At 37.6% G+C, this 14,752-nt stretch overlaps 1 protein-coding gene across 1 annotated transcript; it reads right to left on the bottom strand.

Annotated features, from left to right (window-relative positions):
• Positions 1–7,231: 7,231 nt before the first annotated feature.
• LOC139134356 (actin nucleation-promoting factor WAS-like) lies at positions 7,232–14,274 on the bottom strand. The gene is made up of 5 exons (XM_070701227.1): positions 14,075–14,274; positions 12,555–12,695; positions 10,767–10,853; positions 8,364–8,463; positions 7,232–7,739 (listed from the first exon to the last, which is right to left on the bottom strand). Exons 1-5 carry the CDS (start codon positions 14,186–14,188, stop codon positions 7,483–7,485), a joined length of 699 nt encoding a protein of 232 aa, XP_070557328.1. The 5' UTR covers positions 14,189–14,274; the 3' UTR covers positions 7,232–7,482.
• Positions 14,275–14,752: the final 478 nt, after the last annotated feature.

Genomic DNA, 14,752 nt, shown 5'->3' with positions numbered 1-14,752 from the left:
TACTTAGAATTGAACATTACAATAGAACAGCGTGGCACTATAAATAACTGCAATGGACAAATAATTGCATTGATAAAGAAAACTATATGTAACAAATGAGGTACGTGATGTAAAATGCAAGGATGCCTTTTACTGCAATAAAACAACCATTGTTCTGACTTGCCTTATTTACTTTGTGTGTGTGTGTGTGTCAGTGATGGTTATGGCACGATAGATCTCTTTTTGGAGGATATAGTGCTTACCACCTTTTTTTTTATTACTTTATTATTGAAACAAAAACTAAACACTTTATAACACAGATATTGTTGGTTTGATCAAGCTAGTGGTCTTCAACATCATTCCATAGCTGATTGATGCTTTCCAACATTTTTTTGTTTTCTGTTTCTATGGACAGTCAAATTGTGTTTGTGTTTGAAGCTCTTGCCACAACGCTCACATAAAAAGATTGCTGTGGTGTCATGGGTCTTAGCATGGTTCTTCAGGTCTTTTTTTCTGGCAGTTTTATAATTGCATTACTCACACTGATACTGCTTTTCTTTGAATGCATAATCATATGTGAATCATACCGAGATTTTATTCCAAACTTTTTATTGCAAACTTGGCAAATATATTTACTGCCATGGCTACCTCTGATATGTTGCTGAAGACCTGTTTTACACTTAAGAGATTTTGAACAAATTGGGCACGTAAACTTTGCAGATCCATGCATCTCCTGGTGGGACTTCACTCCGTGAAAGGTGCGTGGTTTAAAACCACACACTTTGCATACTTTTAAGGGAACATCTGTGTGCCTTACAGAATGTGCTTTCAGCCTCCCACGTTCAGAAAATCCTTTGTCACAAATTTTGCATGCGAATGGGAATTTGCCAGTATGAAGTCTTGTGTGTTTCCGGAGACCAGTCTTACTTCTGAAGACCTTTGTGCACCCATCATAGTTGCAGCAAAACTCTTTGATGACTGTGGCAGCCTCTGAGATATTAGGAATGATTGGAGATGATGCAGGGATTTCGCGCTGACACTTCCTTCAGGTATTTCAGCATCAGTGTCTCCAGTCTTGGCAAGCTCAGCATCAGAGGAATCATAAGATGACTTGATATCATGTGTAGATTGGGGTGTAATGGTGTTACTGTACCAGCATTTTCTATGACATCAAAGAGGGATACAGCAGTCTCTGGATCTGTTTTGTTAAAAAAATACATCAGTGATATTAACTGTCCATAGATAATGTACACTGTACCTGAAAGGCACAAACATTGCATATATTTATTATAATAAAATAACATTCATATTTTGAATAATCTTTCACCATTTTTTTTTCACAATAACAGCCATTTCAATTAAAGTGGGCCAAATGTTTCAAATCCAAGGGAAACTAGTTGGAACTGCTGATGATTTTTTGGTATATTTGCCCACTGTATATGTGTCAGTTTCGTGTTCAACTCCATAAAACGTGGAAAAGTCCATTATTCAATAGTCCATGGATGTGTGGGTTATACTTCCTAAAATAGTCTAAACTGTCTGAACATTGTCACTGTTTAAATCCACTTCAATGTGTTCACAGGCCCGATGAGTGTGTGGGCGGAAAGGCGGGTCTACTTTTTCGTCCACACGTCGCACATCGTGTAAAGTTGTTGGCCACGGAACTGCAGCAAAATGAGGGGGTGTGATTTCGACACACTATGCCATTACTAGGCTACTGCTATGGGCGCAAGGAGACTGTGTTGTTATTTCTACACAAGAATTCGATTTTCTTCTGATTAGAACGGAACCGGCCGACGAAACCTGATCTGAGTATTCTCGAGACATTTTGTCATTGGATGGGGCATATTTGAAGTATAGACTTTCATCTGATAAGTAGTTTATCGATGAAAAATCACTTACCGGCCGCGGAGTTTCTGTCATCATCAGCCGTCGCCATCTTGAAAACACGCCCTCATGTGGCTAATGAGCACTATTTTAGGGGTCTACAGTGTGGTTCTACAGGGTCCGCTATGGGATCCAGTTGTCAACCGCGGGATTTTTCCGGTCCACGGTTGGTTTCCAGTGGTCAACAGGGTGGTTTCTATTCCCCACCCCTATTTCATTCCTACCCCTGATTTCAGAAGGTAAAAAATATTTCAGCGATTGAAGAGTTCAATTTTCCGAAAAAGTAGCCGGCGAAATCGTGAGAGTAACCGGTCAATTTCGCCGGCTGCCGGCTCTTAATGAAACCCCTGGTACCAATAATTGAGTGTACATAAATGCACAGATTTACCTATTTTTGTATTGGAAAAACATTATTCATAGGGTTTCACCACAGACTGCCATGTATAGTGAATGGACATTTCAGTGAAATTCCAAAATCAAATTTCTTGCACACCCATTGACTTGAAACTACTCTAGTCTAATCATGAACATTAATACCAATAATCAAGTGTACATAAATGCACAGATTTTCCTATTTTTGTATTGGAAAAATTATTCATAGTTTCATCATAGACTGCCATGTATAGTGAATCGACATTTAAGTGATATGCCAAAATCAAATTTCTTGCACAACCATTGACTTGAAACCACTCTAGTCTAATCATGAACATTAGTACCAATAATTGAGTGTACATAAATGCACAGATTTACCTATTTTTGTATTGGAAAACATTATTCATAGGGTTTCACCATAGACTGCCATGTATAGTGAATCAACATTTCGGTGAAATTCCAAAATCAAATTTCTTGCACACACATGGACTTGTAACCACTCTAGTCTAATCAAGAACATAAATATCAATAATCAAGCACACATAAATACACAGATTTGCCAAGTTTTGTATTTAAAAAAAATTATTCATAGTTTCTTCATAGACTACAATGTATAATGGATCCACATTTCATGCGAAATTCCAAAACAAAGTTATAAGAAAACTACGAACGTGTATTTTCCAGTATAAAACTAGCTATATCTGTTCATATACAGATGTTTAATAAATAACTGACATAGATATACTTGATTAGCATGGGTTGTTTACAAGTGCACATGTGAACAAGATATTTGATTTTGGAATTTCTGTCAAAATGTTGATCCACTATACATGGGAGTCTATGACAAAACTGTCATATTTGTATAATGGATCCACATTTCATGCGAAATTCCAAAAACAAAGTTATTGTACACAGATGCACGTGTTACCACCCTCTTCTAATCAAGCACAATTATGTCAATTATTCAGGGTCATATATACACAAATCGTGCATATTTTTAATTCTGAATTTTTTTTTTTACAGTTTTGTCATAGACTCCCATGTATAGTGGATCAACATTTTATGCGAAATTCCAAAACAAAGTTATTGTACACAGATGCACATTTTACCACCCTCTTCTAATCAAGCACAATTATGTCAATTATTCAGGGTCCATATATGCAAATTTTAATTCTGAAAATTTTTTGACAGGTTTGTCATACAGTAGACTCCCATGTATAGTTTTGTCATAGACTCCCCATGTATAGTGGATCAACATTTTGACAGAAATTCCAAAATCAAATATCTTGTTCACATGTGCACTTGTAAACAACGCATGCTAATCAAGTATATCTATATCAGTTATTAAACATCTGTATATGAACAGATATAGCTAGTTTTATACTGGAAAATACACGTTCGTAGTTTTCTTATAGTCGACCACATGTATAGTGAATCAACATTATCGATAAAATCTAAAAATTACATTTTTTGTACAGGCATGCACTTTTTACCTGCCACTTCAAGCAAAGTACATTTACATGAATTATCACACACATATGATTTGATACTTTTTGGACAACGTGTTATATCGACTACATTTTGCCTTCTTTCGGGAGGGCGACTTAAAAAGTATAGCAAGTCAGAAGGGGGTCTTTAACACATTGCGGGTTTTTTTGGGGGTATTGAGTAACAGGGGAGGGTCACTTATTTTCATGCACGGATAAGGGGGAGGGCCACTAATTTTTGTGCATGAACTTTTGAAGGGTCACTATTTTTTACGCAGCAGTTTTTTGAAAAACACCGGCCCACCCCCCCTGTAATTTATGTCCAGTCCCTAATCCCCCTCTCTAACTCAGACATTTTGAGTGACCCCCTCCCTCCTAGAAAAGTTAAATACCAATACATGTATATATAAAATTACAGCACAAAGTGACAACAATATACAGATATAAAAGCTCACGCGCAATAACCAGTATCCAACCATTTAGTATTGTTTAATTTTTATGTAAATCATGACAGGGTTTCAGAAGGATATCTGACTGGGCAGAATTTGAAAGTACAGGGGAGAGAACACACTAGATGCTGGGGGGGAAGCGTCAGAGGGGCTGTTCCTATCGGGGTCCCTATCTTGCATGGAAAATTTCGAGAAATTGATGTGTGCAATGCTGCAGTCTGGTGTAATCTGAGAGGTGTTTTAAATTTTTTTCTAAGTAGAACTGTTAAAACACCCCGAGGGGAGAGCACGAGAGGGGAATCCCCCTCTCGTAATGAAAATAGATGTGTGTAATGGTGCAATCTGAGAGGTGTTTCGATTTATTTTGCACTCAGTAAAATTGTTTGAAAATGACACTGAACAATTATATTTTTATTACATTTTTTGCATGATCAGTGTTTGAATCAAAATATTCAACAACCAAACAATGACAATACATTTTGTAAAAAACACTTCTCAGTTTGCCAGAGATTGAAGGCCAAAGAATATGCAGGAATGGAAAATCTGTAACAGGCTCATTGTGTTATTTCTCCAGCTGCCAGCTTCTAATGAAAAGCCTGAATATGGTATGGTTAAATGTCAAAATGGTTATTGAACTGAAGTCAATTAAAATATATGTTTCTGTGATAATAAAGGATGAATTCACAACAGTTTAGTTTTGTCCCAGATCTTGTGAAAATTTGAGAAATTGATATGTGCAATGATGCAGTCTTGTGCAATCTGAGAAGTGTTTTCAATTTGTATTTTACCAGTAAAACTGCTAGAACACCCGGGGGGGGGGCACGACAATTCTGAGAAATTGATATGTGCAATGGTGCAATCTGAGAGGTGTTTCAATTTATTTCGCACAAAAAATTGAGTAACCCCTTCTTCCTCTCTCCATTTTGAGTAACCCCTCCTTGAAGTTTTCAATATTTTGAGTGACCCCCCCCTCACATTCCTCCGACCCCCAGGTCGTAAATAATGACGGCCCCCTTAAGACGAATCACTCCAACATATAACCAGTTCTCCCGGGGACCTAGATCACATGACCAGGGTCAAAGCACTATCGATTCACCGGTTTTCTCGCCGTGTTTCTCCATATCATAAAACCACATTGATCGATTCAATATACCGCAGTTTGAAGTTGCCCTCACTTTCCTTTTATACATAAGTTTAAAAACCCAAAAGTTGGTACATGTACTGACCACAATTGTACCCTTGGGGTCGAGGTATATGAGGAATACATTAAAATCTAAATATAGCACTCCCAAATGTATTTGGCCGAAAAACCATTGTGCATCTGACAGTCTGAGAGTCTTCAATTTGCGCCTGAAGGACGCCTCGAAAATAAAAAAATGTGTTGCAGAAAGTAACTTTAGATGGATTTTTTCCTTTCACCTTAGTGAGCTATCTTTTTTATTCCTAAGCCCTCCCCCCCCCCCCCCCTCTGGCTGAACTTTTTTTTTCATTGACATTCGCTTGGAATTTTTTTGAAAATCTTCGACCCCCAGGATATCAAGTGGTCCACCCTAAGCCTATTAAGATAAGCGATGTTACTTCTTCGACTCCCAAGAGAAAGCCCATTAAAGTTCTGTCCCAGAAAATACCGTTTTGTTGGATAATTTGTCCCGTCGATAGAATTTGGCTTGGGGCACAAGCAAATAAAATTTTCGTGAAAAATATGAATTTTAGCATCTACTTTGGGCACCACCGTATTCTTGACCGTACAGAGAATGCAGGGGCCAAAAACCACACCCTTCTGCGATGTGGTATTCGAGAACGGCGGGCCGAAAAATCTGCGGCGACTGTGCGCGAACTGTTTTATAATATAATAGTAATATTATGAGTATCATGATTAGGTCATAGTATATGACCCTTAATGCAAAGACGATGCCATATCAGGATCATGACTATTTCATTTTTACTTTGTTTACTTGTCAAATGTCAGAAACTTGTAAAGGGAGGTATCAAGTTTTATTTCAGAATATTTTCGCCAAGAAAAAGTTCAAAAGTACACTACACCATTTCACGACAATAATTAGTCTTCTCCCCATTTTACCATATTTACACCTAGAAAACATTTCTTCAAAGGGGTCAAAACAAAATTCTAAGTTAAAGAAATAGAGGTTTTATCTAAATAAGGGAGGTTTTGCGGTTAAACTAAAAATGCAAGACAACTGAAACCTGCATAGCACGCCATTCGGATAAAACGATATGAAACTGTCGCCATACACACTACTCTACTTGTACATAGAACTGAAATAACAAATGATGAAATATCGATGTCTTCAACAGCTCCATTTATCGTTTCAATTCAATGCACCTCAGTTTGGAGATAAGTTTCTCGATTCCAGATGTCTTATAATTCTTTGCCGGTCTATACTTTACTACGTCAAGATCATGAGTATAGAAAAAAAACATATCCACCCAGTCGCGAGAGTCAACACGACTGTATGTAGGTCTAAGCTTATTTCAAACCCCCAGAAGGGAGTTTTCGCTGTCAAGTTTATCCACGCGTAGAACATTGAACTTCCGCGGAGAGTTATCTGGAGGAGTGTGACTATTTTGGCCGTCTAACGTTATAAACGATCTGACTTATTAAAAAATCGACATTTGCCTGAACTGCAGCTTACTGTCTCCCTTCTCCGTTCTATTTGTAAAGACCTCTCGAACGTGCAATGAAAATGTAACGTCATCGTATGATGGTCTGTACATGTGGATATGATGCGTGATCAGACCCTCTCATACTGCGACATCAATATCATTATCACTTTATGGTATTGTTTATGAGTTCTTCATTTATTAGTCACCAGGCGAAAGGTAACAAGTTCAGGTATAACGAAATAATAGCAACGGTTGATGGGAAGATAAGCAACCTCAATCGTGAGTAATTTTGAAATTGACAAGAGACGTTGTGCTGAACGGCACAAGTACCGTCAGCTCGCTTCTTCTGGTTTCGTGTGAATTATTTCAAATAACATTCTTCACGGTGAATTCGGCAGAGCTATTCTATCAAACACGGCACGGGTTTTTAAACCCAGATTACCTAATGAAACACGTACACACAGATATGTATGTATGTATGTATGTATGTATGTATGTATGTATTTATGAATGTATGTATCTATCTATGTATCTATCTATGTACAAGTGTATTTGTTCGTGAGAATTTGCATGTAACTCTCAGATGTTGTAATTTGTGCTGTTTTCTATTCAGGGTTTGTAGACCAAGAAGAGAAGATTTTCACTATTGTTGTTCCAAGAAAACGTTATTGTTAATTGCAAAGTCAAAATTTTGTGCAGTTTAGGAATGTTATCTCTGTCATAAGGTAATGTGTAGGGGAGCGTTTTGTAAAACTTTTATTTCTTGATAGGCTGTTGTTGGTGGTGGTGTCTCGTGTATTCCCGACGGCGTTGGTTAAGTGGGTGCTATTTTCGCCACCATTCTCCCGGCTTGCAGTCTTCACCGCAGTTCTCACGGCTTCTTGCAGAGTGCCCGTCACTTCTCCTCTTGGTGGAAGGCGTGGCGGAAGTTGCGCTGTCGCTGTAATTAAAAAAATACGTGAAGGTCGGTTGGGAAGAGGTGCAATCGTGAAACATATATGATACATATAATTTGCAAAATCCAGAAAAAAATATTTGTTAAACTCTTGAACATGAAAGTAAAATGCTTTTCTGCAACCTTCTTTTCACAACTTCCCAAGATAAATGGTCACTCTCTTAAAAACATAATGATAGAGCTGTAAATATTTCCTATTACTTCTGGGCTCAGCATAGCTCAACAGCGAATGCTCAGGTTACCGATACTATCGCTTGCGGGCCACGCACAAGCATATTCAGTATTAAATTTGTAAAATAATATGATACATTTTTTAAATTCCCTTCTTGCTGCAGTAACAGTTTTATTTCACATTATAACAACTCATATACTCCATGACTGTGATGAAACGACAATGGTGACTAATTCAACTTGTTTTTCGCACATACATGTACAGCAACCCTGCAACAACTTTCCTATGGTCCATCTCAATCCTAAAGCTTCTTTCTCACCATTCGCTCTAATGAAAAATTCATCAACCCTTTAACCGAAGAATTGGAAAGCATCGGCAATGATTGTCGAGGAATAGAAATACAGACCAGCATAGTCGAGTATACTTTGGAGGTTTACCTTGTATTCGGTTTATCAATCGCCATATCGCATCGTGGGTGGCGTTTTTGAATCGCAGAGCTTCTGAAATATCAGCAAAATTAAATGCCGCTTGGCAATCCTGCAACAGAGAGAATGAAAGAAAGAGAGAACTACAAGTTACGCTTTGCTCGAAAATAAGATGAAATCATCGAGACACATACACACACACACACACACACACAGACACACACACAAACACACACACACTATCGAATGCCTTGCAACATTCATTCATGTGAGGGACGGACCATTAGATCTTGGGAGGGGGTGGTCAAAAACAGAAGGAAAAAAAATTCAGAGCAGAAAGTTGGGGAAAAAAAACCTTCAAACTAGTTTGCAAAATAAAAAATAAATAAGAATACAAATGTGTAAAAAAATCTGCAAAAGTCTTTAAAATCTTGATTTTTTTTTTACCGATTTTACCGATAGGAAGCAACTTTCTGTATTTTTAGTACATCCTCCAGGCACATTTTTAATTTTAATTTATATATTTAGAGTGACTGTATCCTTTATACTGGAAGTTGTGATTATCTTATCTTTTCAGGACTTTTGTATTCTGATCACTTGAAAATTATAAAATTATAGAGCCTGTTTTCTCTTTCCTGCGTACAAACCAAGCAGGTACACTAGGTATAACATTGAAACTATGGTATGGTTGTCAAGACAGAAAGTTATATTTGCCTTTTAAGATCAAGGTGAACAGATGCAGGCCACATCAGGTTCATTTTTTTTCACAGCATTTTATTGCAATGATGAATGCAAGAATGGGTGATCAAGTAGAAACACATCAATAATGATAAAACAACATACCAAGTCATTATGTATTATTTTGCTTTTTAAAAGGCATTTCAATTTTTTTCTCAAAAAACAGCCTTAAAGACAACAACAACACATTTTTTAACATTCAACAATACACTACGTAGAATGCCATCTATCCAACAAATCCCAACACAAAAACACACAAAAGGGTTGAACTTTGAAGGTTTCTCTATAGCAAATATTGAATAAATCTGCATGAATAATCGTTTGTGTGTAGCAAATGCTGAATGACAATTATCTGAAGAATTTTTCCACCACAAAAAAGAGCATGATTTTAATTAAGGGACTTATGTAGCAATTTCAAAGAAATTGGACAAGCTCTTTCAGAGAATACAGATTTTTTGACCATAAATGGCATAAATTGCCCTAAAACGACAAATATGAAATTTCACCACATCTATACACATCAAATCAATTTGGACATGTTGCAAACAGCTTCTCAGCTAGTCAAAATCAATTGTAAATCATGAGATATGCATGATGTTTGGCGGGGTGAATGTAGGCATTTCACCACGCAGTAGAAAGGGAAGCCAGGAAACCCAAATAGTCAATTTTCAAAACTATAGGAAGCTACTGAGGAGCAAGAAGACCATGTTTCAGAGGAAGATGTGTAATCTGAAAAAAATACTCCCCAAGTGCCACCAAATAACACCATTTTAATCTCTATTTTTCAAAAGCTCCAACGGCAGGAGGGGGGGACACCCCCCTCCTGACCTCCCCCGCGACCGCTTGCGCGGTCGCTTGTGGTGCTTTGCACCACATCTGATGGACAGATGGACTGTCATTGGTTGTGCAAAAATCAGTCTCTGATTCCACCACTTCTTCATTTCCTTCTGTTCCAGTATTAGGCAGTACTGTTGGACATTCAGTGCGCAAGATGATCTGCAACATTTCGTGAAATCTCATTCTCGCGAGCCAGAGCAATAATTTCCGCTCCGCTGACCGACGCAACGGGTAGCGCTGAGCTGTTGCCGTAAAGAGGCACCTGGTTTACGACGATGTGAAATCTATCAACAATATGAATCACTAGGCCATATGTATGTTCAATCTTATTTGCGCTAGTGATATGGATACATTGTATCCTCAGACAGCGTCGAACTAAAAAAATTATAAATCTGAAAATTTACTCAGAAAAAAAATTAGCACAGCTTTTCTCATTTGGAAAAAAAATTTTTTTAGAAATTTACAATTGTAAAATATTTTTTCACAATTTCATTGTGACCACCCCGTCCCAAGATCTAATGGTCCATCCCTAGCTAGATTTACTACAATGTAGCACGCAGGGGTCAGCAAAAATGTCCGTCCCCAGGGCTAGGCATTTTCGCTGGCCCCTGTGCTTGAAGTACAGTGAGTATAGCGCTGGCATTATGGATCAATATACATATAGATACCTTCGGTAACAATAGGCCTACATGAATAGTTGTTTTGTTGCTCATAGTCATGTGACCATTTTGATATTTGAGAAAATTGTTATGCACTTGTTGTTGTTCAAGACGTCCGTCTTTCACAAATGATTAATAATCAGCGGAGTAATATGGGATTCCATCGCGGATGGTTACTCACCTCCATTGCAAACGTGTGGAAGAACTGTTTAGGTGTGTTGTAACGAAACCGGCGGTGAACGTCTTGCTCCAACTGAACCATTCGTTTCTATAATTATAATTGCCGCGATGGGAGGTAAAGAATAAGAGGATGAACAAAACTGTCTTTAAAGATTGTCAAAACAGATGAAAAAAGTACCCCCACATGTTTGACTTAGCTAAATGTAAACCTTAACGACGACCGCTATTTATATAATGGCATCGTTTATATTTTGCATCGTGCACCACAGTTATAAAATAATATACTCTATAGTTCGATAGCCCGCAACATTCGCCGACAATTTTTCGCAGTGGGGAGGGTTGAAGAAAGTTGTAGGCTATGGGACAGCAATAAAACAATATTATCAAAACCTTGGACATTAAACGTTATTTCGACGCTAAGTAAGTTTTATCAATATTAGAGAGGTTTAGTTACACGTAAATACGCGTACTTCTGACGGCGCGCAGCGGCGTATACGCGTATCCGTGCTCACGTGCGAATTTTTGGTTGAGTTGGGCGTTCCCGATAATTTTTTTACATTATTTTTCAGAAACATGCCAAACTAGAGAGATTTTTAAGGAAAAATAATTTATGTACGTGACGACTACACTTATACCTTTTCGTACACTCGAATTAAATTGGCCGATTCTCTCCAATAGAGTTATTGATGAGGTTTCAAGAAATTTCGTCGAGGCATCAGATAAGAGTGGAATAAGACTTCAACATTTCGTTTATGTCACGAAAACACAGCAAGTAATTATTATACTGGTGCAAACTCTAGAAAATATCTTATATCAAAGATGTTTGCTGATACAATGATACTTTACGAGGTCGCTTATCAGGCTACGCGTACTGATGGAACGTCATAAGGTGTAACTAAACCTCTCTATTAACTATATCAAGGAAGGAAGCAGAGTTCAAACCGACTAGTCATGTGAAATCACTTCTCCCGAACCAGTTCTACAAAACGTGTTAATAAAATATAGTATATCTAACAAAGTTTGAGAGTGAGACTTATATTTAGTATTGATGTATATTTTATATATGAGCATATGAATGTACGTATGTATGTTTATATTGTGTGTGTGTGTCTGTAAGAGTATCGAAGTATACAGATGTCCTCGTGGGAAATTACATTGCTCGATGCCAAAGCAGAGCGTTATAAATGATAATACATATTACCTCGAGTACAAAGTAATAATATCTGTTACTTAAAGGTATACAGTCACCTGTAATCTAAATATGCCTATATATGGTCAAAGGGGCGTTCCTTGGTATTCCAAACGCCCATATGAGGGCGCTGTTTTTAAAAAGTGGCCACCCGCTTAAAATCTGTGATTGGTTAGATTTTCTCTTTCCATGGTAACAGTGGCAAAATTCGAACAGGTGACAGTATACCTTTAAGTTTCATGCATCCTGCAATCATCAAACAGATGAAGTGAAAGGATCCTTAGCCCTAGACTCTCTTTTACATCTTTGGGACGTACCATTCTATTTGTAGGTGGTGTTAAATTTGATAAACAATATTAAACAAATAAGGACGCATGAAACTTACTTGAAGTAACTTTTATTAAATATATATATATATATATATATATATATATATATATATATATATATATATATATATATATATATATATATATATATATATACAGGTGTGTGAGTACAGACACGGACATCTGAAATTTTAGACGAACAGCGTCGTAGAAGCAGGGATAAAAAATCGTGTTTACAGTTTGTAGGACAGCATGTGTATAACCTTTTTACCTGAATGTTGTAAACTCTTATGTCATACAACAAGTTTCGGTTGTCTCTGACAAAACAGGCCACACCACAACACTTCTTTGTCCATCGACTGGGCGAATACGGCAAAGCCAGGTATACTTGTACGACAGCTATCGCGTAGACCTAGAACGTAAACATTAATCCTCGTTGCATTATTCCGATTCGTCGGTGCAAGGATGTTTTTTTTACCTCAATGGTCGGTTTTAGCATGATCATATAATTTTCAGGCGCTGAATCTCGGCCACGTATGTTAATGAAATGTTTCAGGAGTAATGCGTGTACATGCAATTGAGTTTTCGTAATCTAAAGTTTCAATGCCGACTATTAAACACACACCGCTTCGTCGATAACGAACTACAGTGTGCCTGTGGATAGCAGATAGTACATATTTCGCCAACACTGTGTACACAGTTATACTTCCTCCTGGTTGCCTGACCCCAATGACCTCTTGGATTCTCTAAATGGGGTACTGTTTTTCGTTGAATCAACTACATTTGGCTCATTACTGTCGGTGATAACAGTTAGCCCTCTGTGTGTGAAAAGGCGCCTTGTGTTCCTAAGTGAAATCGTCTTTTGTAATATAGAATGAATATAGAATGATATAAAATAATCACCTAACACCCCCCAAAATACAATGTGGCTTCTCAGGCATTTATGATTTTTGGGGATGTAAGCGTTCAGTTTTAATGATCGCTTCAACTCTTTAATTGGCTCTCGTTGCATCCATGCTTGCTAACTTGTTGGTTTGTAACTAATTTTTAATGCAATATTATTTTAATATACGTAAAGATATGAATCCACAAATACATATAGCATCGGTCTGAGTGACGTCATTTATGAGTTTCTCTTACTCATGTGCCTATTTACTTTCACTTATCCTGTTCACCCCAATTGCCTGTACAGTGGCCCACATTCACCGCTCTAACAAAGGGTTTAAGCCAAACCATGGTGGTGAAAGGGTTGGACACCTCTCAACGTGAGACATGAAAGAATATGCGTCATTGGAAAGTCAAGGAAACGAAAGTGGAAGTTATGGCATTTCTTTCTAGAAAAACAAAACTGTGAACTTAAAATCGGGGAAATTTTAAAAGCTAAACAAAAAGAAGGCAAGAAGAGCTTTTTGAACGTCATTCATTTTCCCTCTTGAGTAGCATGTGACTGATTGTGTGCTTTAATCTTCTCGGTCTTCTTCAACCGGCACATCTCATATCATGATATATTTCAACAGATATAAGACAGGAAGAAAACAGACACGGCGACGAGAGATTATTGAACCAGTAGCTGCATGCTGTACATCTTTGCTTGCCAAGGTCTTTTGTCCGGGCATCTTGATGCTTCCCGGGAGACTGTGGAACTAACGACCCATGCGAGCAGACGACGCATGCTATATTGGCTACAGATACTTTCAATCGAAAGCAAAAGTTTATGACAAACAACCGCAGGACAAAGACAGCCAGTAAAATGCAGATATGAAAGAATGTTGGCGTATCGATAATCCTTACCTCACATTGTTGTCCTACCATGGAGAAAATTTGTTCGTTTTCTTGCTGTGTCAGGAGCTTGGACGATACGCTCCGTGAAAATTCATTCTGTAATCGTTGCTCAGAAAATGACATTTTTGTTCAAAATTAATTCGGTTTACTGCAGGTGATTCAGCTACTTCCCATGTAGCTGTGTGTATCTTTGTGCTATTAGATAAGTCAGTCACATATCTGGTATGTTGGTTAATCTCTTTCCTCCAGGCATATTTTAGCATCTCATAATTCCTATGTTTGTATGTACGTATGAATTAGCTACTGAAAGTAACACATCGTTTTGCTATCATCAAGCAAAACTTTTATATCGTAACATTTGTGCTGCCCAAAGCCAGAATTTTCTGTTTACGAGAATTTGAACTTAATATTTGAGTACTATAGACCACGGTCTGTAGAAGCGATTAGTATGTCTATCTGTCCAACGTCTGTTGTCTGTCCGTCCGTCCATCTGCCTGTATATATATATATATATATATATAATATATATATATATATATATATATATATATATATATATATATATATGTGTGTGTGTGTGTGTGTGTGTGTGTGTGTGTGGTGTGTGTGTGTGTGTGTGTGTGGTGTGTGTGTGTGTGTTGTGTGTGTGTGTGTATGTGTGTGTGTGTGTGCGTATGTGTGTGTGTG

The sequence above is a fragment of the Ptychodera flava genome, chromosome 6 (genome assembly GCF_041260155.1).
Source record: "Ptychodera flava strain L36383 chromosome 6, AS_Pfla_20210202, whole genome shotgun sequence".
NCBI lineage: Eukaryota > Metazoa > Hemichordata > Enteropneusta > Ptychoderidae > Ptychodera > Ptychodera flava.
This window is presented reverse-complemented; position numbering and strand designations above follow the sequence as displayed.

What these genes read in the sequence shown, in the direction of transcription:
- LOC139134356 (XM_070701227.1), bottom strand. Translation starts at nt 14,188, where the DNA reads ATGTCATTTTCTGAGCAACGATTACAGAATGAATTTTCACGGAGCGTA. An exon ending in TGGTAGGACAACAATGTGAG is followed by an intron (nt 12,696 to 14,074) that starts GTAAGGATTATC and finishes TTTACGTTCTAG; the next exon opens with GTCTACGCGATAGCTGTCGT. An exon ending in TCCACACGTTTGCAATGGAG is followed by an intron (nt 8,464 to 10,766) that starts GTGAGTAACCAT and finishes TCTCTGTTGCAG; the next exon opens with GATTGCCAAGCGGCATTTAA.